At 34.0% G+C, this 24,486-nt stretch overlaps 1 protein-coding gene across 1 annotated transcript in view; it reads left to right on the plus strand.

Annotated features, from left to right (window-relative positions):
- Positions 1–20,447, plus strand: part of SNTG2 (syntrophin gamma 2) — a 213,607-nt gene extending 193,160 nt beyond the window's left edge. Inside the window, exons 15-17 of the mRNA XM_077175022.1 lie at positions 11,352–11,444; positions 15,450–15,560; positions 20,246–20,447. Of these exons, the coding sequence (XP_077031137.1) occupies positions 11,352–11,444; positions 15,450–15,560; positions 20,246–20,377 (336 nt within the window). The 3' untranslated portion in view covers positions 20,378–20,447. The remainder of the gene's footprint in view (positions 1–11,351; positions 11,445–15,449; positions 15,561–20,245) is intronic.
- Positions 20,448–24,486: the final 4,039 nt, after the last annotated feature.

Genomic DNA, 24,486 nt, shown 5'->3' on the forward strand with positions numbered 1-24,486 from the left:
ATGTTAGCAGCAAAATTCATATTCCTGGAATGATACAGGCTCCTCATGTGAAGAATATACATTACTATAAATCAAAGTAATACTAATAAAATCAAATAAATAAATACTAATAAAATCAAAGTAAATAAAGCAAGCAAAGTAAACAAATGAAGATTAATGAATGTTCCAACTTATTTCAGTTAACACAATTGGAAATCCAAAATAATTTTATAATGAACATAAACATATGATGCATTTTTCCTGTGTTTTCCCTCTTTTAAAATCAGTTAACATAAATCACATATACTGTGGATGTTTTATGTTTTTGTATGCATTTTTAATATGTCTTTATTTTCTGAGAAGTTAATACCAAACCATTCTCTATAGAAGGATTCTTGATGCTGCTTATATGACTCAGAATCATTGTGACTCAGAATTGCTCTCAGACAGATTATGTCTGTTCCTGGATAAAGCAAAAATAATTATTGGGAATAATTGTGCATGCAGACCTAGAGCTTCGTTTCTATGGGATTCCCACATTAGACTTTAAATTTTATTTCTGCAAATATTGTGCTGCTAAAACACCATGATGAAAATTCCTAAAAATTATATAATAGATAAGCACAATTGATAATTTTGTTTTGTTTTGTAAACAACAATTAATTTCTTTTGCATATTAGTTATTCCAGCTAGTTACTGTTTTCCTCTGTGAACTTGAGTCTTCCATGCTTAAAAAAGGTGACAGACATGAGAGTGACATAGCTTACACAATGCTTAGTTGACCATCTTCCTGTTCCACTTCAACATTTCCCCCTAGACACTCTGTCTTCTTCTGGCGGATTGGTACGAAGTACATAAGGAATCAGCAATCATGTTGTTGATGATTAAAACCAACCAATCAACCAAAAAGTCACATAACTATTTTGAAGAAATGGTTAACTCAATACCCTTTCCTCAGCTTTATATGTCTTTGCCTTTTTGCTTGATGGACTATTTTTCATTAATTATCTGGTCCTGGTTATCTTTGGTATCCTCTCTTCTATCCATCTTTTAAATTTCTTTATAATACTTTGTCATAGATTTTGCTAGTTCATCAGTTTGAATTCATTTCTAATGTATTCATAATATGTTCATTTGAGAAAATGATTTTTTTTCCATGAAATAGATATTGTTCATTGTACAAATCCTTTCAGAATACTGTTGACAGGTGTTGATTTTCACCTCTTGGCTTTCTAGTAAAGATTTATGGCTTTAAAGTTTCTTTTATAAAACTTGTCCATGTAATGCTTCCTTCTCATCATTCCTTCTCAGCTCAGGAAATAATCAGTGCAACCTCCTCATTTCAACACCTGCTTGCTGTTTGTTCTAGACCATTACTTGATTTTAGATGCTTATCTTTGTTTAAAATCTTCTTAAAGGGTTCACTACAATTAATTTAAGACATAGAGAAGTGAATAAGTTCTTTCCAATTGACTTCAACAACATTTCAAGGAAACCACTTTTTTTGGTCATAATTTCCCTTTAAAAGCATTCAGTTGACTATATTGTACAAAATAACAGTGTAATAGTGATTGTATGCATACATGCTACTTACTAGCCAGTCACAACCAATAATTGATTCATAACATGAAAAGCAGTGTTTATATTTTAAATCATATAGTTGCTTCTATGATATGTAAAACCACATAATGATGAAAGATCAAAAAGAAAGAACTGCATAAAATTGCACTGATATTTTAAGACTTCACATTTTCACAAAATTAATGGATAAATAGCTCCCATATCTGTAGCAGCTCAAGAAAGAGCTAAAATTAATTTAGTTAGGCATTTATTCTTTGTCCTCTGGAGATAACTATAAATTCCTCATGGTTTCAAAATTAGGAGCCAGATGGAGAAAATCCCTTACATAGAAACTCAAATGGCTTCTAAATAATTTTTTTTTGTAAACTGAATTTCAATGCATATTTTATCAACATGCCTTCATATTTGCTTAATGCTGAGTGTTTAACAAGTCACCAATATAAATAGTGATGTGTGCTGGTCAGGGTTATGGATTCCTTGCATTCCCAGCGTATGGAAGCCAAGCTACATGGAAATGTGGAATTAGCTCACTCTGAAACTATTTTTTTAGCGTGAAAGGTACAAGTTCAATTGAAGATTTTGGATTTAGAGAAAACAGAAGAGTTTGTGATATTCATATCAAGACAGCCTACAAGAAGTTCAGTTCCTGTGTCTCCTTCCTGCAATATTATACAAAATGTGCTTTCTAGTCATTCACTAGTGGCATTTTGAAATGATCTTACTACAATTCAAGTTAGATGTAATCAGAATACATTTTAGAGACTGTGTCCCCACTGGAACTTGGTCAGAGATTAGTTATGTTTTCACTTATCTACCACAGCTTACTTAAGTTTTCCAACTACCTGACTCCTGAGATTCTCAGAACTTTGACTTTCTCAGTAAGGCTGGCATCAAAACAAACACACTCATTGTTTCGGGGCATCTTTGGGAATTTAGTGGTCCTGCAGAAATAGGAGACTAAACCACCCTTGGAGACTGAGCCAAAAGAATTCCACTGAAATAAACAAAACCTTGCAGAAATTAGGTGATCTCGATAGGAAGTAATTGTCATTTCTATGATCCACTATTGGACATTTATGATTTTATTAATTCTTCATGGTGACCTGAGAGGTTGAATAAATCATGATTGGTTGATCACAATGTAAGCCTTGCGAGCTGCAAATACTGTATTGAATTGTAAAAATATTAAATACAGTTGGCCAAGTTTTTGGTTTTTGATTTTTTCTTATTTGGTGATGATTGCCAAGCATATATGAAACAGAGTTATATGTAGGAGTCCCTTTAAGAATGGAAATGTCACCACATGCTAATTTCAGAACTAATTTCTGAGACAAACATTTAAGCGAAGGAAATATTCTCCTTATATTCAGGCGAGATATTAAATAGCATGTAGATTAGGTGAGATTTATAGTGTCATTAAAAGATACTCTCCAGTTTGTTACAAGAAGCACTCAGTTTAATTACACAATTAAGTTTTAGATTGTTTTCATTATGCACAGAAAGCTTATTACAATTACAATTACAATTTAACTGGTCACCTTTAGAAACGGTGTTAGATTCTAATTCATTTCCACACTGATGCAAAAAACTCACCATTCTCTAACACAAAGAAAGGTTCTGAAAACCATACAGATTAATAGTAAATACATTTTCAATAATTATTAATAATTCAACAATTCAAATGACAGATGAAAATCAAACAATGCGTTTATTAGAACTTTTATAACAGTGAATGTACCAATTTTCAAGGCTATTGAACTCAAACTTGTTTCTATATTCTGTATTTTTGACATGATTAATATAAAATGACCATTATTTCTGAAAATATAATGTATTCTTAAAATTACATTTATTTATATAAAAAGAATAAATCTAAATAATTTTATATTACATATAGTTATTTCTAAATCCAAATATTTAGATAAAAATCATGTCATGGGAATCTAGGTTTGTTTTTATTTTCCAGAGGATCTTATAGACTGGAATAAGGAAGAAACCACAAGAGAGCTGGAGAGGGACTTTTTCAAGAGCAAGTAGTGATAGAACAAGTGGGAATGGCTTTAAAATGAAAGAGTGCACGTTTAGATTACATAGAATTTATTAGGAATAAATTCTGTACAGGAAGGTGGTGAAACACTGAACAGGTTGCCCAGAGATGTTGTGGATGCCCCATCCCTGAAGGAGTCCAAGGCAGGTTGGATGGGGTTCTGACAAGCCTGGTGTTCTGGAAAGTGTCCCTGCCTGTGGTGAGTGGGCCCATTTTGGAACTCTTCCAACTCAAACCATTCTGTGATTCTTTTAAATCTGTCAAGAATTTGCTGCAAAGAATTTACTGTCATGGAACTTCAAATTTGTGGAGTAATATTATCTTAGAAATTTACTGTCATGGAACTTCAAATTTATAGAATAATATTAGAATTTATAGAGTAAAATTAGAATTTTGATGCTGGATTTTATGGTTTTAATTTTGGTGTTCCCTATCATTCTCCACCCACCATTTATAAGAATCAGGCAGAAGAAAATCCCAGTGAAAATGTCACTGATTCACAATTGAATTGTGTACTCAGAAATGTCTTTTGATGATATTTCTGATTAATTCCCTTCTCAACTGTGAAATTCCAGAATTTACAGATCACCAGAGAAAAAAAAATATTTATTATTATATAATAACAAACTGCATCAGAATGAAGTCATTGTCTTTGCTGAAGTAAGCCAGTAGTGGTCCACTGGTTCTACTAAATCAAGCAGTGTCAGTTTGATTACTGTGTTTACCACTGAGAATCTGCCTCAGGTTTATGAAAATATGCTTGGGACATGTAGGAAACATATAGGAAATGTAGGAAAATATGTGGGAAACTCTTAACATTGAAGTCACTGTTGATTCTTGCTTTTCCTTATGGAAAAATGAGTTGCTGCAAAACAATGAAGGTATTCCTCAGACACAGACAGGAGGAAGCACAATCTCTTTCTGACATAAGCGAACGCTAAAGAACACAATTTGAATTTTCCCTGCTAGAAGATAACCATTTCTTAGTTGCTACCCTTAGATTTTTTCCTCCTGCATCCATTTTGCTCGCTGCTTTTACCTACAACCAGTTTAAGCCATTGTCTGTCTGTTCAGCAAAGAGGGCAGCAAGTCTTTTCTTCTGTCAGGTTTACTTGAGCCATAGGTTCATATCACAGAGAGAATGCCATGGCCAAGAGCTGGCATCCACTACTGCATTATCTGTCTTGCCAAGAAATAGCTGAACCTACAGGTTCACCTCAGTCTTCCTACAGGAACACAATTCCCTGTGGAGTAAAATTCACTTGTACATGTAATCCCACATGTACATGTAATCCTAATATTTGAATCCTAAAATCCCACATTAATGTAATCCTAATATTTGAATGCTGGTTTAATGCTTTATCTCAGTGATGCTGAAAGTTTCTGAAAAGACAGTCTGTCCAATGAGTGCTCTTCTAAGCAAACCATTTTGGCAGCTAGCTGCTATAATGTCATAAGCATTAAAAATTAAAAATTACAAATAGATCAGATAGTTATTTCAATAGATGACCTAAAGGGAAAAGTTTCAAGTTGAGCAGTATCCTAAGAAAGTAAGCATTTAAAACATGGATGTATTAAACCCAGGTATTATTTTCTAAAGCACTGAGCTAGTCCCACTTCTACTGAAATAAATAGAAACTTTCTTTAAAATTCAGTGAAAATATAATGAGCCATCATTTGATTCCTTTGAAAAATCTTACTTTTACTGCCAGAATGTCTCTTGTACACATATATGCTGAACCACAAATGCACATAAATGTTTTAAAAAAACAACTATAACCTCCTTGAAATCATCAGATTACAGTTCCATCTTTTATAAGAGAATGCACTTTTCATACTAATACAAGCAAGGTATGCAAAAAAGAGTCATTTTAGGATATTAAGATGTAATTCCTTTGGCAGCAGTAACAGCAGCTCTTGAAGGAATATACAAGATTTTAAATCAGATCTCATTTGTTTAGATGAAGTGGGTTTTTTTGTATTTGTCCATAATTATCAAAATTCTGTAACCTTTTAATTGTGACATGATTAATTCCTTAAAGGTATGGGCAAATGAGTGGATGTGCCATGGTTTTTAAGTGAAGCTTATATTCATTTGATCACTCTCACTGAAATTATTTCACTGATTCTTTTTCACTGTTATATGGAACAGGAATACAACTGAGCTTTGGGAGTCTGTTCTAGATGAAATTTCTGAAAACTCTCATGCTTTTGGTGAATGATGGATTTCATTGTTGTTTCATTTTCTTATGTATAATGTGAATTCAGAGTAACAATGCTTTTGGTGTACTTTACAAACATGGTCTGAAAGTTGTGTTTTTTTAAAAAAAGACTATATATAGAATATTTTATGCTAAAACCGCATTTTTTTTAGATATGAGAAAGCCAGAGCATCTACATTTTTAATTCAGTGATTCTGCTATTTCAAAGGGTTTAAAAACATTTCAGTTTAGCACTATTCATTCTATGCAAAAAGACTCTTGGAGGTTTTGCAGGCTGTGTTCAGAATTAAGGGGTTTAATTTTGCCTTCTAGTACTCTCTCTATGTGTGGGCTGATATATATTTCTCAGTACAACCATAATAACTCTGGTTGCTCTTATCTTTATTTTCATATCCTGCTTGGATTTTTTTAATGCTAAAAGGGGAATTTTCAAAAATACTTTTTGACATATCTGGTCCCATATTAAGGCCTTTACCAAACTCTATATTTTTGTAAATACATGGGATGCATTAAGACACCTTACTCCTGTCACTCCTCTACGATTTACAAGCTTTTGAAAAGCTGCCATATAAAGTCTTAATGCAAGAACCTGTGTTCCAAACAATTTTTTCCCTTCCTGTCAATGTATCTTAAATGCTGGTGTACATTATTTTTATTTCTAATGCAGAAAAAAATAACACATCATTTAGGTCCTTCTGTCTTTCATGCATTTAAGTTCCTCTGACAAGTCCTACAAAGTTCCTTCCAGTTTTTACTGACATTGGCAGAAAGATGACGAAAAATATTAAATGTAAGGTGGTGAGAGATTTGGTCTTAGAAGTAAAAAGAAACAAATAGAAGTGATATTTGGAGTATGCTAAAATTTTATCAGTTCAAATTGGCAATGCTGGAGTCTTCTACTCCAAAAATAAATTCTTTGGCTTCATAGCACATTAACTTGAAGTGAGTAAGTGAATACAGCATGCAGTATGTGCACTGCATGAATATGGCTATTGCCTAAATGCTGTCCTGTCTGGTTAGAATTTAGTTTTAGAAAATGTGTGTTAAATTCTATATCATGAGTATAGTGAGAAATAATGTCTGTGCTCCCATGTACATGTAATAAACCCTTACAGCTCATCTTAGAAGAAATGGATATCTTTATCTATAAAGCAGTTAACGGCATAGCAGAGAAAATATGTAGTTCAAGCAGGAAAGTGTAATGGTACTGCCAACTTTCCAATTGCTTTTTGGAAAATAAACAAAATCATGTACATGCCCAATTTGTATTCACTTAGATTAGAAGGTAGGTATTATTTCTGCATTTTGGCTGATTAAAAACACTAAAATTCCTGCTCAGTAGAACATGGCTGAGTCCAAAATTAATAAATGCATTGCATATCAGTGCCGTAGTTAAAGCAAAATGAGGGCTTCCTTCATGCAAGAAAATAATTAACTGCAATGTAGCCAATCACCAGCTGAATTTTTGAAACTGTAAATCTGATGAGACATTTGGACCAACAGCATTAGAGTTGTAAAAGTAATATCCTTTGAAATGAATATACACTGTGTCATTTTTCTGTGTTACACTTAGATGAGCAGCATCACTGAGTCTCACTTAATCCTTAGAAAACTTACTGCCATGAACTTAGGAAAAAGAGTACTGACTGAAAAGGTTGGTGCCCTGATTCTTAAAAAATTATGTGAAATGGTATTTTTTAGTAAGAATCTTTGCTGATGATCTCAGAATATGCTATCTCAACTGAAAGTTATTGTTATTAATCTTGATTTTTAATAATTTTACTGAAAAACAAAAGCAAGTTGAACCCCTATTTCTTGGACAGAATACAATCCCACATCATTAAGTAACATTAAGGACTCTGTGTCTTCAAAAAAGAATCCAGAGATACTACACTGGATGCCTGTGGCAGAACATGGGCAAATCTAAGCCCTCCATCCAAAACACTGCAATAAACTCATATTCCAGCAAAAGTCTATTGCCAAAAAATCTATTGCATATCATGATTTATTTAGAAGCTTTTGGACTTCCCAGTCCCAGAAGAACCCAAATATACTTATGGTGTTACCCTACATGGGAGACCCACATGTGTGGAGAAATCAGAAGGCCTCCCTGTTATCCAGGGGGCCTTCATCCTTCCTTCTGCCGTCATACTTCAGCTTAAAGGGGAAGGACACCAACACAAAGGAAACTGAAGAAGAGGAGGGTTCCTCTTTATTCCTGCCTTTCTTTCCCCAGACCTCTGTGTCTGGGCTGCAGCGGTGCTTGCGACCACCCAGTCTTTGTGCTTCAGCCTCATCACACCCTGGTGACTCCCCATGAAGAGATTCCTCTTTCTGTTTGTCCCTCAGGCTTTGTCTCTCACACATATCTAAGGTATATTGGTGCTCTCCTCTCTGAGTGGAAATAAATCCCTCTTGTTATCTCTTCCCATGCATTCACTTTGCAGTTTGAGTGTTTACTCACTTCTTATCTTGGGTCCCTGACACCCATAAACCAAGTTCAAAGCCCTTCTTTTTGTGTTAGCCGATCTATTTACAAACACATTCTCTCCCATGAGGGAAAGAGTCATAGTAACTCATAAACATAAAAGCTGATTTTGGAATTAATTGGCTTGTCATTGTATATATTTGTAATGTCTTTTACTGTTAGACAGAATACTATGTCAGTCTTTCTTTTAGAGTATTGAAGCAAACTGTCCCATGTCCTTTGGTAAAAACTGGTGAAAAGGACCTGTGACATCATCAACTCCAACCAGACTGATCATCACCCTTGTTAACTAGACCATGGACAACATAGACCACATAGAACAAGTGCTATGCCTGGATGCTTCTTGACCACCAAGCATAGTTCAAAGCTGAATTATTTCAGGGAAATCTCTGTCTATGGGAATGAGAATGAGTGTATATGTGTGGTCATTGTAACTATTAAGCCCTCTCAGGGTCTTGGAGGACAAATGACAGAGCCAGAGATAGACAAGAATCATGCTTCTGATCAGCAACAGGTAGTCTGTCTGAGGAATTCTGTCATAAATGAGTCAGATACAGTGTTCTTTTGGTATTTGAACAGTGGTATTATCAACTTAATGATCTTTTTATGAGTTAAAAGAATATGCATTGAGATGCTGATACCTGAACTTTACACAGGTAAAAGTTTTGTTATTGTCTTTTATCACCAATATAATATTCTGTGGATCTTTACATTGCTCAGAAAACATCAGATGATTGATCTAGGTTGTACACTACAATTTTCTTAGCTATTGCACCATGAGGCCTTTTCTTCTCTCTGTTGTTTAAACTGTGATTTAGCAAGCTGGCTGATATTCAGTGCTTTTTTTTTTTCCCCAAATTCACTTAAAGACACCTGAACCTAGACCTCTGATGTTAAATTTCCACAATTGTTGTAAACAATTGTTGTAGATATCCAAGGGTGATCACAATTGTAAGTGTATAGGAAGCTTATTCCAAGTGCAAAATGGAAAGAAATAAGGCTCTGTCCTAGAGTCAGTGAGTCAAGATGAGGGTTCTTACCATAGAGCTTTCTGAGAATCTGTTCAAAGTCACTGAGGATATGCCAGGAGTAGGATTTTAAATTTATACATCAAAATACAAACTAATTCTTTTGTAAAGAAAACCCCGTGAGTTTTGTAAGTACAAAACACGTATATATTTTTAATAACGGTGAAAATTAAGCATATTATGTTTTTCTCTAGTATTTGTGAATAATTTCAAAATTGGTTCCATTATTTCCCAATATTGAATATTTTTAAAGTACTCCAAGCTCATTATTTCTGCATAGTTCATTTTAGTATTCACCATTTGTGGCTGAGCAATTTGATGCTTACCCATTAGGGGAATCTAATTTTATTCGTTTTAAAAATTGCTTTGCTCAGTCAGAGCTCAGCTAGTATGACCTTTTTAATTGGAGAATAATGGAGAATAAGTTATGGCTGGTGCTTAATGCCACCTTTTAATTACTGAATGAAATGTAAGGATATGTAAATGTCATTCTAATTGAAAATCAATCGCTGAAATATTTTTAAATGCCAAATAATATGATCTTTGAACACCAATGAGCAAATTAATTTATTCAGAAATATTATACATCTCCATTATTGTGGAGATGATTATAATACTAATCTGCACTTTTAAACTGATATTACTCCTAGCCCTTTCAAAATCCTTTTTAAAATGTCTTAACTGTAACTCAAAAATGCTTATTTTAGTATAACTAACTTTTTTTATTGATACTGGAATGAGGAAACCTTTACAATCATACAGAAGTTTTAGACTATACTAAAAACTTTTAAAAAACTGATTCAAATGGCAGTTTGCATTTTAAGCAAGTTTTATTAATGCTTTCAGTCTCCTCTAGGGAATTCTTGCGTGTAAAAGGATTTCAGTTTGTTTTTTTTTTTAATTAAAAGAAACTATCCAGATACAAAACTTCTGTGTCAACAAATGTCTAAGCATGAGGCAACATTGAGATTTATGATATATCAATGACAGTGAAGTAATGCTTCCTTGGAAGAAACAAAAAATCCAAATTTCACAAGGCACAAGGGTATCATCTTAAAAATGGCTTGGTAAGATGTGGCAAGAAAAGCCTGGAGACAGGATCTGATCCCTATTTGTGCTGAAAGTTATTTGCTATTATGGGTTTTTTGCTATTATGGCTGTCAACAGTGAATGTCATCAGGCTGCTCCATATTAGAGCAAATCTCATTCATGTCTTTCCAGAATCTGCCACATACCTAAGTTAGTGAGCCTTAAAAATGCCTGGAAAGAGTTAACTGACTTTTTACTGTAAAGCTTATTCACAAGTTTAACCAGAACTTCTGAGTTTTATTGATAAAACAATTTTTTTTCCTTTCTAATCTGAAAGCTTATCATGGAATTGGTGAATAGATAGCAGTGTCTGGCAGGTATCAGTGCTAACCAAGATGTGATAGCTATTAGGTCTTACTATGAAATTACATTAACTAACTTTAGCATAGGGCTGTGCCAGCATGTCACCAGACCCAAATTAAAAAGTGTTGTAAAATAGAAAGATTCTCTACAAAGTTTAAATCAGATGGAGAGGTCAAGCAGGCAGAATGCTTTTCTATAATTAGATTTCTATAATTAGATTGCAATGACTGAACATTTAGGCACTGTTGCCTTCACAATTGCTGGAAGTGATATCAGAAGTCATTAATAGTTCAGGTCTAAGCAGTTTAGAGTAGTCAGATCTGGTTTTGTTTGTTCTGTGTTGCATTTTGCAAGGGTTGGTTTTCAAGAATATATTAATTTTGTAGAAGAGTGACTTGAAATATAAAAGGTCTTCAGTTAATGTCTAGCTGACAGATGTGACACTGATTTACAGCCAGAAGTTTATGACCATTTTCAAACAGAGTAATATAAAGCAGTACCAGTGTTGTCAGCTGAGTGTCTTCCCAGCCAAAGATATCTGCATAAAATATTATTTGAATACAATAATTTACAGTGATGGTTGTCCTCTCAAAGATCATACCTTTTTTTTTCAGTCTAAAACATATATGTGCAGTTGGCAAGGGGATACCCTGTGTTTCACAGTCGACTTTGCTCTAGGATTTACCTGTTTTGACAGTAAAACGAAGGTAAGAGTAAAAGAAAAGGAAAATATAACTCTGAATTGTTTTATAGTTATTGAAGTTATCATCTATTGCATTTTCTTTATGTTTATGTCCAGTATTTATTCCTCCAATATACTGTACTATTTATTTATTTACCCCTACTGAAATATAGTCAGTTTGGGACTTCAAAGGGGTGATTATAGTTGTATAGCATGTAAAGATGCATTTTGAAGAAAGATATAAAAAAAGTAACTTCCTTTTCAAGTAATAAAAGCAAAGGAAAATTATATTTAGCAGAGAACTTGGTTTAACGAAGAAACTTAAAGATTTATAAAAGATTACAAGTCATGAAAAAAAATGAAATGTCACCTGATTCTATTTGTTTTGAAGCTATGAATATAAAATAGGATTAATTATTCTTCCATCATAAGAAATTTAGGTCATGTCTAAAATAGACAGAATAAAGGCAAATGTTTTTCAAAGTCAGAATCTAAAAGTTTATATGCACTTATCTTGCAAAATGTGGCTATATAGGAAGTGCCTACAGAGAATGGTTAATGATACATGCCAACTTCCAAGACCTGTCTATAATGCTACTGTTTTCTGTATAACTTAGTGGTACTTTAATGTATATTATTCTAAGTGGATTTTAACATTTCTTTTTGATAGTAGAAGAAAACAAATATACAAAAAATGTTTCTGCATTAATAGAACTGTTCAGTAGAAAGTTGGTCTTCTCAAATATTTTTTTAAAAATTCAGTCAGTCATTCTGAGAAAAGAGGGAACACACTGCATTTTGAAATACTGATGCAGGACCTAGTTTTTGCATGTTGGCTTTCTGTGGGTTTGGGATCAAAATGCCCCCACATTTCAAATCTATTGAAATCTTAGTGCAGAGAAATAATGACCAAAACTGCATGAAAATTTAGATAAATTAAGTGTGCATCCCATGCAGCAGGATAACATTTCAGAACATATTTTTGTATATACTTCTCTCCCTCAGGTGATACTGCATTTTGGAATCCTGCTTTTTACACAATTGATCATATTTTGCATGTAATCACAAGTTAACTGTAAGAAGTAAGCTCCCTATCCTTTAGAAAGGGTTTCTTTTAAATGTGAAGAATGATTGCATGTACTCTCATCTTTAAAATTATAACCTTTCTCTATTAATAGGACTTTGTGTCACAGTACCTACCTTCAGTATTGATGATGAGGAGGATTTAGATGATTTATTGTTGCCTACCTAAGGAGAAACACAGAATATCAGCAGATAGACTGATTCCATTGCCAAACAGTAAAAATTCTGGAGAGCTTAAGTACATTTATTCTTCATCTATGTGAGAGATGGAGATGTTCTCTGCATCCTCAAACCTGAGTGAGGCAGTAATGGGCGACGTGTGCAGTTGATCTTGCTTCCCATAATTGTCAGCTGAAGTTTACTGTGTTTTCCATATGCATAGCTATTTTAGAATATTTCCTGCCAATGCAAAAAAGATTCTTAAAGTGGTCAAGCAATTAACTGTTCATTAGGTCCACAGAAATTTTCTTGAAGAATCTATCTTTTTCTTAAATTTAATGAAAAAAAATAAAGTCTTCTATTGATGTAAAGAATGCTCTTACACCCCAGCAGGTGTTCAAAGAGGATTATTAAAATAAAGGCCAGTCCCCTGTCTGCTCCATGACTCTAAAACTGGATCTCAAATTTCGGGTAACCAGCTCATGTAGTCATTGAAAAACATTCTTTTTTACACTTTGAAAAACAATTTTAAAAGGGCCTTATTATTACAAATTCTGAAATAAAAAGCACATAAATTTTTTGCTTTGGAGTGTGGAGGTTGTCTCTGGCTTCCTCATGAGTCAGGCAAATGAGAGGAAATACAACTAAAGGCTTGTGAGTCCAGATAAAGTCAGGGAGAAGTCACTCACCAGTGACCATCGTGGGCAAAACAGACTCCACTTGGGCAAATCAGTTTAATTTATTACTAGTCAAATCAGAGTAAGATAATGAGAAATAAAAAGCAGATCTTAAAACACCTTTCCCCCACACTTCTTTGCTTCCTAATTTTCTTTCCAGCAGTACAGGTGGGTTGGAAATGGGGGCTGTAGTCAGTTTACCACATGTAGTCTCTGTCCTTCCTTCCTCCTCAGGAGGAGAACTTCTCACACTCTTCTACTCCAGCATGGAGTCCCTTTCACAGGAGACACCCCTCCAGAATCCAGCATGAGTCCTTCCCATGGGCTGCAGCTCTTCATGAACTGCTCCAGTGTGGGTCCTTCAGGAACAGCACCTCCTCCCCCTTCTTCTCTGACCATGGTGTCTGCAGGGCTTTTTCTCTCCCATATTCTCATTCATTTCTCCAGCACAAGAAAAATATCTTTAAAGAATTTTTCTAGAACAGTTTCTTTTCCTGCATATTCTATTCCAGGCTCTTGATGGGCTTAATTCATTCAGCTTTTATCTTTTTTGGGCTCATCATTGAGCTACTTCTGTAGCCTGCATCTGCTTTTTATCTCATTGTAGAGATTCTTTTTATCTTGTCAGCTTGGTTGGGTCACCTTCCCCATCCTGTGCCTCCAGCCGCTCCTCCAATATGAAGGGATCCCAAAGTGTGCATTTATTTTCTGCCATCTTCCAGCTCTCTCTGCTTCTCTTCCCCACTCGGTGTCAACTGTTGAGAGAGATGATGACTCCAGCAATGCTTACTTTTACTAAATTGCTCCTAAGTTCTTGATTCATCTCCACCTTAGCAGTTATTACATAGCAAACATTCATCTATCCTGTTTAGAGCCAAACTCATTTAAGCTTTTAACACTTTTCAGGTGCTATAATTAGGCCCTCTGGACCCAGTTAAAATCTGTTCATGAATGTAAAGTTTAAGCACCATCACAGTGCTGTAGCATATTTCAGTTTTTCTTCATCTTTTATATCTCTCTAAGAATTCAATGACATTTATGTCTGCAAGGAACCAGGAGATAGGTTTTTTTTATAGGACATTCCATTTTAAACTGTGAATAGGGTTCTAAAGCCCACTGGTAGCACTGGTCTACTTAACAAAAATATTTTGAGAAGAGGCATGTTGGAAAATGGAACAGAGCAAACTTTTTTCCATGTATGCTTTTGAAATAAGCTCCCAAGTATTTAAATTGTGTTTCTTCAGCAGTGTTCAGGAGCTGAAGCACACTTCAACATGTGCAGAGAATTTTCATTAAGATTACAAGTATTAAAGGAAACATCAACAGAAAGTCCAGGTGCAAGTTGGTTACCTTGTGGGGTTTTCTTTAATTATGCATTTTCAGGTAATGGATAGAAAACATTCAAATAAATACAGAAAATAACCTTTATTTCAAAAATAATTTCCCAGTTCTTGTTTTTACAACGTATTTTCATAAATATTAAAGCATATCTGTCAATCTAGAGTTTGCCAGCACTACCAAGATGCCATGGATAAACCTGTGGGAGACCAAGAAGCTTAGAAGTCATATATTTTACAAAGCATTATGTAATGAAGGGACACATTTTTGTGGTTTCTGAGACCATGCTCAATAATAATATTTTTGCATTTCTATAGCTTTTTTGAGAACTTCATACTACATTTCACACATCAGTAAGTTCAGCTTTGCAATATCTGTGTAAGTCACAATTATCTACGTTATGCAAATGAGCCAACTGAAATAAAAAAAAATCAAGATATGGCATGGAATTGTATTCCTAAAGAAACTGATACTAATGTCCTCATGGATCTTTATGGAATGAAGCTTTTGCCAACTTTATGTGATGTACGCAATTGAAACATTTATATCTCAGAGAATTTCAAAATAGTTTAATTAATGAATTTTAATATTGCATATTTTGCTTTCACAAAGGGTACAGAAGTGTTAATTTTAATTGCTTTGCAAAGAGCCTGTTACCATGCACCACATTACTGCTGTAGTGCTTTATTTTAGTACATGAATATTGATCATCCTTCTATAGTTCTAGGTAAAAACATGTAGCAGAGTCCTTAATCAAATTTCTTTTTCTTTAGAATGTGCTGTGGAGGTTTAAATTCTCTCAGCTCAAAGGCTCATCAGATGATGGGAAAACAAGAGTAAAGCTGCTTTTTCAAAATATAGACACCAAACAAATTGAGACAAAGGTAAGCAACATCCTCTTTTTCAATTTACTTAAAGATGACATAAAATTACTGTCAAAGCATCAGAAATCCCATTTACTGAGACATAGACATGGTGAATACATCACAGCTTATCTTTTTTTGCCAATTCTTTAGAAACTCCATAATAAATGAAAGCAATGTAATACCCATAGATTTATTGCACGATTTCTACAAGCCAGTTATTGTGTTATGATAGTATTTTACTTTTTCAGAAACATAGTTTATCTGAAGTTATTCTGTCAAACTATAGTAGAAATAATGTCTAAAAATTGTGTTCAAAAAAGATAAAGTAAAAAAAAAATGATCCTGAGCTTGCTGTTGAATAAAAGAACCAGACCAGTTTTTCACCTATGTGGTTTTAAAAAGAAGGAGGAGAACTTTGGCATGATATGACATAGAAAAGGAAGATGAGACTGTGGTTCAACTGGGTTTTGGTTGACAAAAGCCAGTGAAACAAGAGAAAAGTATCTGAAAACCTGTGAAAGTTTTCAAATACTCTTACCTGGAGTTGTACAGGTTAAAGTCACTTATAAAGTAATATTTTTCTATACTGACCATACACAAAAGATATATGTTACCTATCCTTCTAATGTTTAAAATAATTGTAAGGAAGAAGTCCATAACCTTCCTTATTTGTCACAAAGTTACAGTACATGCAATATATCTTTCTTTATACATCTTTATTAGTAAATTATTCAGGATTTCATCAGCAAGCTTGACCCGAGTTGCCCCTCTTGGCTCTACTGTAAAAGATATTATAATATCTGTTACAAAAGTTACAATGTATAATAATTTATCTAGTAGCAGGCCATTTCCACTTCATTTCTCACAGTAGACCTTGGAGACAGAACAGGACTACTGTCTTCATTTTATATGTGATCATCTGTTGCTGAGAGCTTACATAACTTGTTTCAGGTCAGGCAGACAGGAAGATTGTACTCATGCATAAACTACTTTGTGTATCTCTGTGCATTAAATCTTTAGATAGTCCTTGTGTTTGATTAGCCAAGGCCTGCAATTCCATTGCTTGTAATGGAATTCTATTACTTTAATATTGTATCATTCATCTTTCTGGTGTGGTAAACAATCTGATTTTTAAAATTTTATTTTCTTTTTATATTCAGCAAATTCTAATTGGTTTTACCCAATTTTACTCTTTGATAGAAAAATTGTAAATTTTAGTATTTTTTATGAAAATTTGGTTATCCGTAAAATTATTATAGGTGAATCCTTATTATAATTTTGCGGTAAATTTTGTTCAAGAGACATTTGTTAAAACACTAAAAATCATTTCTTTACATAGCTCTAATGAAAATCTTGTAGTTGGCAAAAGTCACCTTGAAAGTATCAGATGGAAGGTGATACGGGATTGGTTCATACAGAATTCTTAATATCTGTGTACCCGAAAGTACATATGTGTTGCAAGTATTGGAAGATCCCAGAATAAGCTCATTAAAGGCCAGAGGAAAGGCTGATACTGAGTAGCTGAGGATTTATCAGAATTTCAGTGATTACACCTTTTACAACCGCCTCTGCAAAGTGCAATGCAGCCACTAGCATTTCACATTTAATGGGACTGGGACACAGCTGTGCAGCCTCTCCACTTCAGATAACTGGTATATATCATCAACTGTATGCCCACCACCTAATTGGAATGAGTTCTTAGACATGAGAGTTACAGGCTGGCTGGAAAATGCCCAGCACTAATGCTCATAGTACAATCCAGTAGTTGCCTCTGCTTATTACACTGAAAGAGATTTCATAGGGCCAGATGGTGCTATATGGTGAAATGCAGCCAGTAACAAGAAATAAAAATGTTATCAAATAATAGAAGTTTCATTTTTCCTGGGTAAATGAGCCACTATGCACAAAAGAATCTTGATGCAGATGACTTACATTCCCTTGGTGGAAAACAGAGAGTCAAGGTTGCAAAAGAATTTTCCAAACGATATTTAATTCTATATTATTATGAATTCTTGGTAGTAAAAAAAAAAAAAAAAAATCACACTTGGGAATTCTACTTTTGTATCTTGTTTAATAGCTAGATGTGATGTTTCTTCTCTTATTTTGGCTTCTAAATCTTAAGCCAAGTACTTCTTCCTGTGCACTTTAGTTTTAGGTGAACAGTACATTCCTCCATTTAAAAAGTTTTCTGTTGAAAGAAGATAATAAGGAAAAGATTCCTGTCAGTTTTTTCTCCTTCAGGTTCTTCATATTCCCTACATTTTCTCATAGTTTACCACTTCAGTACTTCCCTGAACTTACCCTGCCTTTAGTATTGAGAACTTACAAGTAATCTTAGTAATAGTAGATATTCTTTACCCAAAATGTCAAGGTTTCTCATAAAAAAGAAAAAAACTAAGATTAACACTTCCATGTTTGTGTTGATGCTTTATTTCCCTTTGCTAAACTGTAGCTATATATCTGAAAAAAATGCCTTTTTTACCAAGCCTATTTGAATTGAGCATTTCTCTTTTCTTTTCATCTTACTTAGTCTTAAATATTTATTGAAGAAAGATAAGAAACCACTGTGGTCAATAGAGTACTGTGAGCCATACTGAAGTCTCAGCTAGATGTTGCTGGTCTCATAAATTTCTTGTCTATTACAAGAAAATAACTTAAGAACCCTGCATATTCTTCTCATCCATGATATGGCAACCAAGCCCTGCTATATTTGCTGAGATACAGAATCAAATTTAGAATTTTGGTTTCCATTTTGACTTTGATGTTGTCTGCAGCTAAAACCTGAATATCTTTATTTGGGCTTTTAACCTGAAAAAAACCCCAACCCAAACCACACCAAACTAACAAACAAAGAAACAAACAAACAACAACAGCAAAACCCCACAACAATTAAAAAAGTCAGTGTGATTGGAAAACATATCTTGAACAATACCAGAACTGGTAACAGTTCTGCTCTGGTCAACAAATAACATACACTGAGACTTACCAGTGTCCCTAAAGTCATGAAATGCACAGGGCACAATAACACTATCTGTCAGCATCTCCATTATTTGCCTTTCATGTGATGTCAAGGCTCATGTCTTGTTCAAACAGTGATTCAACAGCTCTCAGAAGTTCTCAATAAAATTGCATGCATGGTAATAATGCAACAGGCCTGTCAAGCTCTTTATGACATGTAATAAATCCAACTCTCCTAGTGGGTGGATGAAATAAGAACATACATTTTTCTTCCTTGGCTGTGCATATGCAGTGAAGGAGGTCAGTGCATTGTGCTCATTTTTTGTATTTTCAGTACCAGCAGGAAATTTTGCAGTTTTGTCCTCCCACTGCTTTAATCCAATCTTTTGTATTCTTCTCCCAGTGTCTTCCTTCCAGTGCCTTTGTTGTACTTAATCTACTTATTGTGGTACATACGGTAAACTGAAAGAGCTTTGGTTATTGAAATATTAGACATGCACAGATTCTCCTTAAAAACTGACAATCTCAATTAAAGAAAAAAGCAGCAAACTCAGATAAGGAAAACAAACATAAGGGTGCTGTTAGGTGGTATAGCACAAATAAAATGATCAGTTACTCATCTGCCTGACTGACTACAGAGACAAATGTTACTTAAAAAAAATAAACTATCAGAGCAATGTATTTGTTTGAAAGAAGTGTCATTGGTGTTATTTTCTAGGAAGAATTCACATTGCATTCGAAAGCTAAAGAGGCTGCATTTCCATCTATAAAACTATATTCAAGATAGCAAAGAGACATATTGTGTCCCAGTCTTCAGACTATGCAACGGCTACATTTTCCCAAGTCAGAAAGCCATCCTTATCTTTTACTAAATCCATATATTCAAATTAAACCCCTCTTCCCCTTTCCCTTTTGTAATCAACATGTAAGCAAATCCTTACCCCAGCTTATCCTTAGGTATGTGTGACTATTCCTCATTATCTACACCTGACTAGCAGGCTGCAGGATTGCAAAGGCAGCCAGAACAGGCATCAAACATCCTTCAGACACAAAGTTCCACAGCCCTACCCCATTAGTGGACTTCGTGATCAAGTACTACTGTTATAAGCTGCATTTCTAGAAGCTTCTGGTGCATGAGGCCTCAGATGAGCCCCACCTTTCTGATGCCCCCATAGGTGGCCACATCTAGCTGAGGCCTGTAAGATAACATCTCCAGAGCTCTGCTTCTGTTTTATGATCCCAGAGGATTGCTCATCCCTGCACAAACCTAACATAAGATAGTGAAGATGTGAGAGACAAGAGGTGTGGACGAGCTGCTAAACTGCATGAGGAGTGCTTATATGCCACACATTTTGCTTTTCAGCTCTGTAATAACTTTCAAAATTGGCACCACTCTTGAAAATAATCCAAAAATAGGGAACTTGCAGTATTAACTGCAGTAAGTAGTGCTGTTGCCACATAAAACATAGACTTAGTGTTACTGCTGGTCTTCCACCTCTAAGTAGAGTACATCTTCCAGAAACAAGAGCGTATTAGTATTCAAAAGGTTATTCACAAGAGATGAACAAGGTATGGATATACAGATTTTATTCTTAACAATTTTAATTTTACAGTTTCCTATAAAAATTCAATTTTCATGTTAAGGCCATTATTGTTTTCTAACTAGTCTACTCTTTATTCATATGAAATGTTTATAAATCTGAATTGAATTTTTTTTTTTCTTTTTTTTCTCTTACTTCTTTCAGGAACTTGAATTTCAGGATCTGACGGCAGTTTTACACTGTATTCACTCCTTTATAGCAGCAAAAGTGGCATCTGTGGATCCTGTATTCATAGACAGTCAGAGTGTTGCAAGAAAATATATGTACAGTAACTGATACTAGATTAAATGTTGTGACTATGGAAAATAAATTATTTTCTTAACAAAAGTAGTTATTTCATTCACGATATTGCAACTTGGTGATTTTATAAAAAGGCTCTAGTTGTGTTATCTGTAATGTTAAGAGTTTTCACAATCTGATAAATATTTTGAATCTATGAGTTTAAAAATACTAAGTCAAAGCTTGTTATCTTCACCATTGATCTAAAATTCCAAGTGAATATTTGTAGAGTCATTTTGATTTCTGCTCTCATGATGATACATTCTACCCCTTATTACATGGTAATGTGGAGTAACATTTGAAAAGTGTACGTCCAAAATTTGGCCTCTAAGTCTCTTTTGAAAAGTGTTGGGCATACAGACAATTGCTAAAGTCTTCACTGTAAAAAAGAGGTAATTATTGAAGACAACTGCTGTAGGGATCAAACTTTCATCTTCCTTCTATATCTTTGAAAACTTGTAGTTCTGTGGTTGGGCTCTTTCAAGGCCTGAGAGTTTAGCTCTTGTAAAACACTAAATACTCTATCTATTTCATATCTAGGAACATAGCTAAGCACACACTTGGCTCTAAAAATACTCAGCAGCCCCAGTATTTGCAAGGTAATGTTAAGAGTGTATTTAAGTATCAGCTGTGAAGAGCTTTAGACTCAGCTAAGAACAACTATAGACACTTAAGTTTTAAGAAACTTGCCATAGGGTTTTCTTATCTTTTAATAAAGCTTCCATGACCCATTCATTTATTCATTAATAGATTGACTTGACACCTATCCTTTGATGTAATGCTCTGTATGCTTGGGAACAGCTTTTATTTGGAGAAACATGCTTCCAAGATAAGATGAACATAACAAAACATAAATATTTTTCTGGGACATCTGCCTTTCTTTTTCCTATCACTTTAACCTTGACTCTTATTCAAGAAAAGTGGATTTTGTCCTTGCTGAGGAAAAAATGTTGTGTTACTTTTGACATATGCCTAACTTTCCTTCTGAAATCATAATCTTAAATGAACAGATAATACTTCCTGCAATTGAAAAAATTATTAAAAAAGAAGACATTTAATCTTAGAGCAAATTCCCTGTAAGTGATACCAGATATTGCAAGTTTTTCTGATAGGAGTTTCTGTTTTTCTCACTTGTACTTTTGAGGCAGCATCAAGAAAATAAAACAATCAAAATCGAACAAGTAGAGTATCTTAAGTAGAAGCCATGGAAAGGAGTGAATTCATCAAAGTCCTCCCTATATTTTAGGAGTCTTATAAGGTGCCCTGATAAAGTTACAACCTAAAGTTACTGTAGCTTAACGAAAAGAGGTTGGTGCCTTTAAAAGGTCTCAAGTGAGGAGTGTTTTTACATAAACTCAGTGCTTAAGTTTAGTCAGCTAAATTCTCTCCTTCAGGTCTTGAGCTGTCTTTTCATACTGCAGTGGGGCACTTGCTTCAAACTGATGCTTCCCTGTCCACTTAAAGCTTGGGCACAAATAAAGTGCCTGATGCAGGTGATTTAATCCTACCAGGAGGATTGCATGTTTCTAAGTGTTATCCATAGAGAAATTAATTTGAATGGTGCAGACTGTTTGGAGTTCCAGTGTTGTTTGCATTGAGGCATGCTAATTCCTGGCAAAGGAGTTAGCAAATGTTATTTGCTAAAATAACATTTCTCACATTTGCTAAAAACATATTTAGCAAATGTGAGAAATATTTTTATTATTTTAAAATAAATCTTTATAGCCATTATTGTATCTTTGACATACATAATCTCAATTTTATAATAATTTGATTTCAAGAAAATAATTTTAAAAGTTTACTTTTTTGAACACGCATTTATTGAAAATGTTTCATTTAATTTTCAGCTTTCTTTTTTATTTTCAGCTCATTGTATTTACTGGGGTTTTACCAGTCACAAATTACAGCATTAACATTATAGTATCTTTCTTACAACCAATTCTCAATTGAGTTTATTAGCATGAATAATTAGAAGCATCACTTTTTCTGTAGGATGAAGAATTATGGAATTAATTCAGTTTTGTTTTTCTAATATTTTCTCACAGACAAAGTTCAATACTAATATGTTAGTTATAGTAGAAAACTGTACCGGCTAGTTCTGAACTGGTACTACAGTCAGACATCTAGATTTAATGTTTTAAGAATCATGTAATCATAAACTAGAATATCTCCCCAAATACTGTAATAAAACCTTAAAATAAATTAGGCCTAATTTATTAAATAATCTTTCATTTCCACCAAAAAATATTCTGCAGTTCAAAAAGAGCATTATTGATTTTTTTCCAAAACCACTGGACACTGCACTTTTCAAATTTCTTATATGAAGTTGCTTATGCTGATTTTAATTAATTTTGTTATTGTTTAATGGAATTTCTACATTCTTTTAGTCTTTTGATGAGCTACTGTTTTTGCAACATAGTAGTTTTCTTCTACATGCCCAAATCAATCTCAAGGAATATTAGAGAAAAAATTCTTATAAATTCACCATCTGAAATTTAGCATTGTATTTTAGAAATAATTCTCCAAACATATTTTTAATGAGGAACTTGAAGATCAAGCTCAAGATTAGCTCAGTTGCTTTTTCCTTTCTTTCTTTCACATTCTACAACACTCTCAAGGCAGGGACTAAAGGCCAGTTATTTGAGAAAGTTGCCAGAGGCTGGGAAAAGCTAATGGATTGCTAGTTACTCAGCTATTATATAGGCTGTGTAGGGCTTCCATAGCACCTTGTATTTCTTAGTCATATACCTCATATTTGAAAATGTTGCATTCCAAATTTGTTCCGTTGCTTATGTTTCTTATGTCAAAGCATATAAATTCATCATTGCCTTCAGAATGTGGATCACATATCATGCATATATTTTTCTCTGTTAATGTATCTGCACCACATTTCAGCTGACAAAACATCTCAAAATAGGAAAATACTGGGATTCACAATTATATCTGCTGGTAGAAACCTTCCACAGTCACCCCTCAAGAATTGTGGGCTGAGGCAGAGAACACCTGCTTAAGCCATTTCAAATGTCAAATATTTAATTTCTAATGACATCATAAAACAAATTTTTATATTCTTTGTTACAGTCTTGTGAAATATTAAGCTTTATTCTTACAATCTCATTATTTATTTGAGTATAGTTTTCCTTTATATTTTTCTAGGGTGACAAAGGTGTAGCAGAATTGAATATGGAGTAGGAAAAGACAACCATTTATGGAAGCAGCACCATAAACAGCAGGCTGGGGAAGGAAACATACACACATAGTGTTATAAAATTGGGCCCCATCACAAAATCAAGATAGCCGCTTGTGATCAGAAATGAGTAAAAACAGGACAGTCTCTGTATGTCCAAATTATCTTTATGCCTTTTTTTAAACTCAAGACTTGGTTAAAAGGCTAAAAATGATCCCATCTACAAACGTGATTTTGAGCAAATGGGTAGTACTCTTGATTTAAATTAGAACAAGGCTCATCAGTGACTTATAAATTAAGGAGTGGTACAGCCTGGATTTAAGCACAGGACTTGAATCATACTGATGATTTGTTAACATAATTTCTGGAATTTTTTGCTCTAACATGATTAAAATCTGCAGAAAAAAATCCTATTCACAATCAAGCTAAAGTCAGCTCAGCTCTGTTCTCAGTGCATGGCATGGTTGTGCTACCCTGTTGAAAACACCAGAGCATTTAATAGAGGCAATGTGGCCAGGGTGTGCCAGATGGCCTCAGGAATAAAAAACAAGACCTGACAATTTTAGTTATAAATTTAGGTGTTACCAGAGCATTTCACTGCCTTAATCTGAGCTATAATATTTTGTTTTATTTTTGCCGGTAATCATAAAGTCTGGGAGGCTGAGGCTGTGCTGATCCAAAGCTCAAGATATGGAAATCTGAATGAATTCTTCTAAGGTTAGGATCTTAGAAAAACTATTTCAAAATTATTCTTAACCTTGAGCCAGTAGGCCTGAAGCTTAAAAAATAATTTTCTGTGGAAGGAAGACTTAGCTACGCCAAATTTTGAAACCATTAATCTAAAATCCTGTATTATATCTGAAATACATTAATTCATAAGTAACTTCAGACAAAGGCATGCTTTTTCCACAAAACCTTT

Source organism: Agelaius phoeniceus, chromosome 3 (assembly GCF_051311805.1).
Source record: "Agelaius phoeniceus isolate bAgePho1 chromosome 3, bAgePho1.hap1, whole genome shotgun sequence".
Taxonomy (NCBI): Eukaryota; Metazoa; Chordata; class Aves; order Passeriformes; family Icteridae; genus Agelaius; species Agelaius phoeniceus.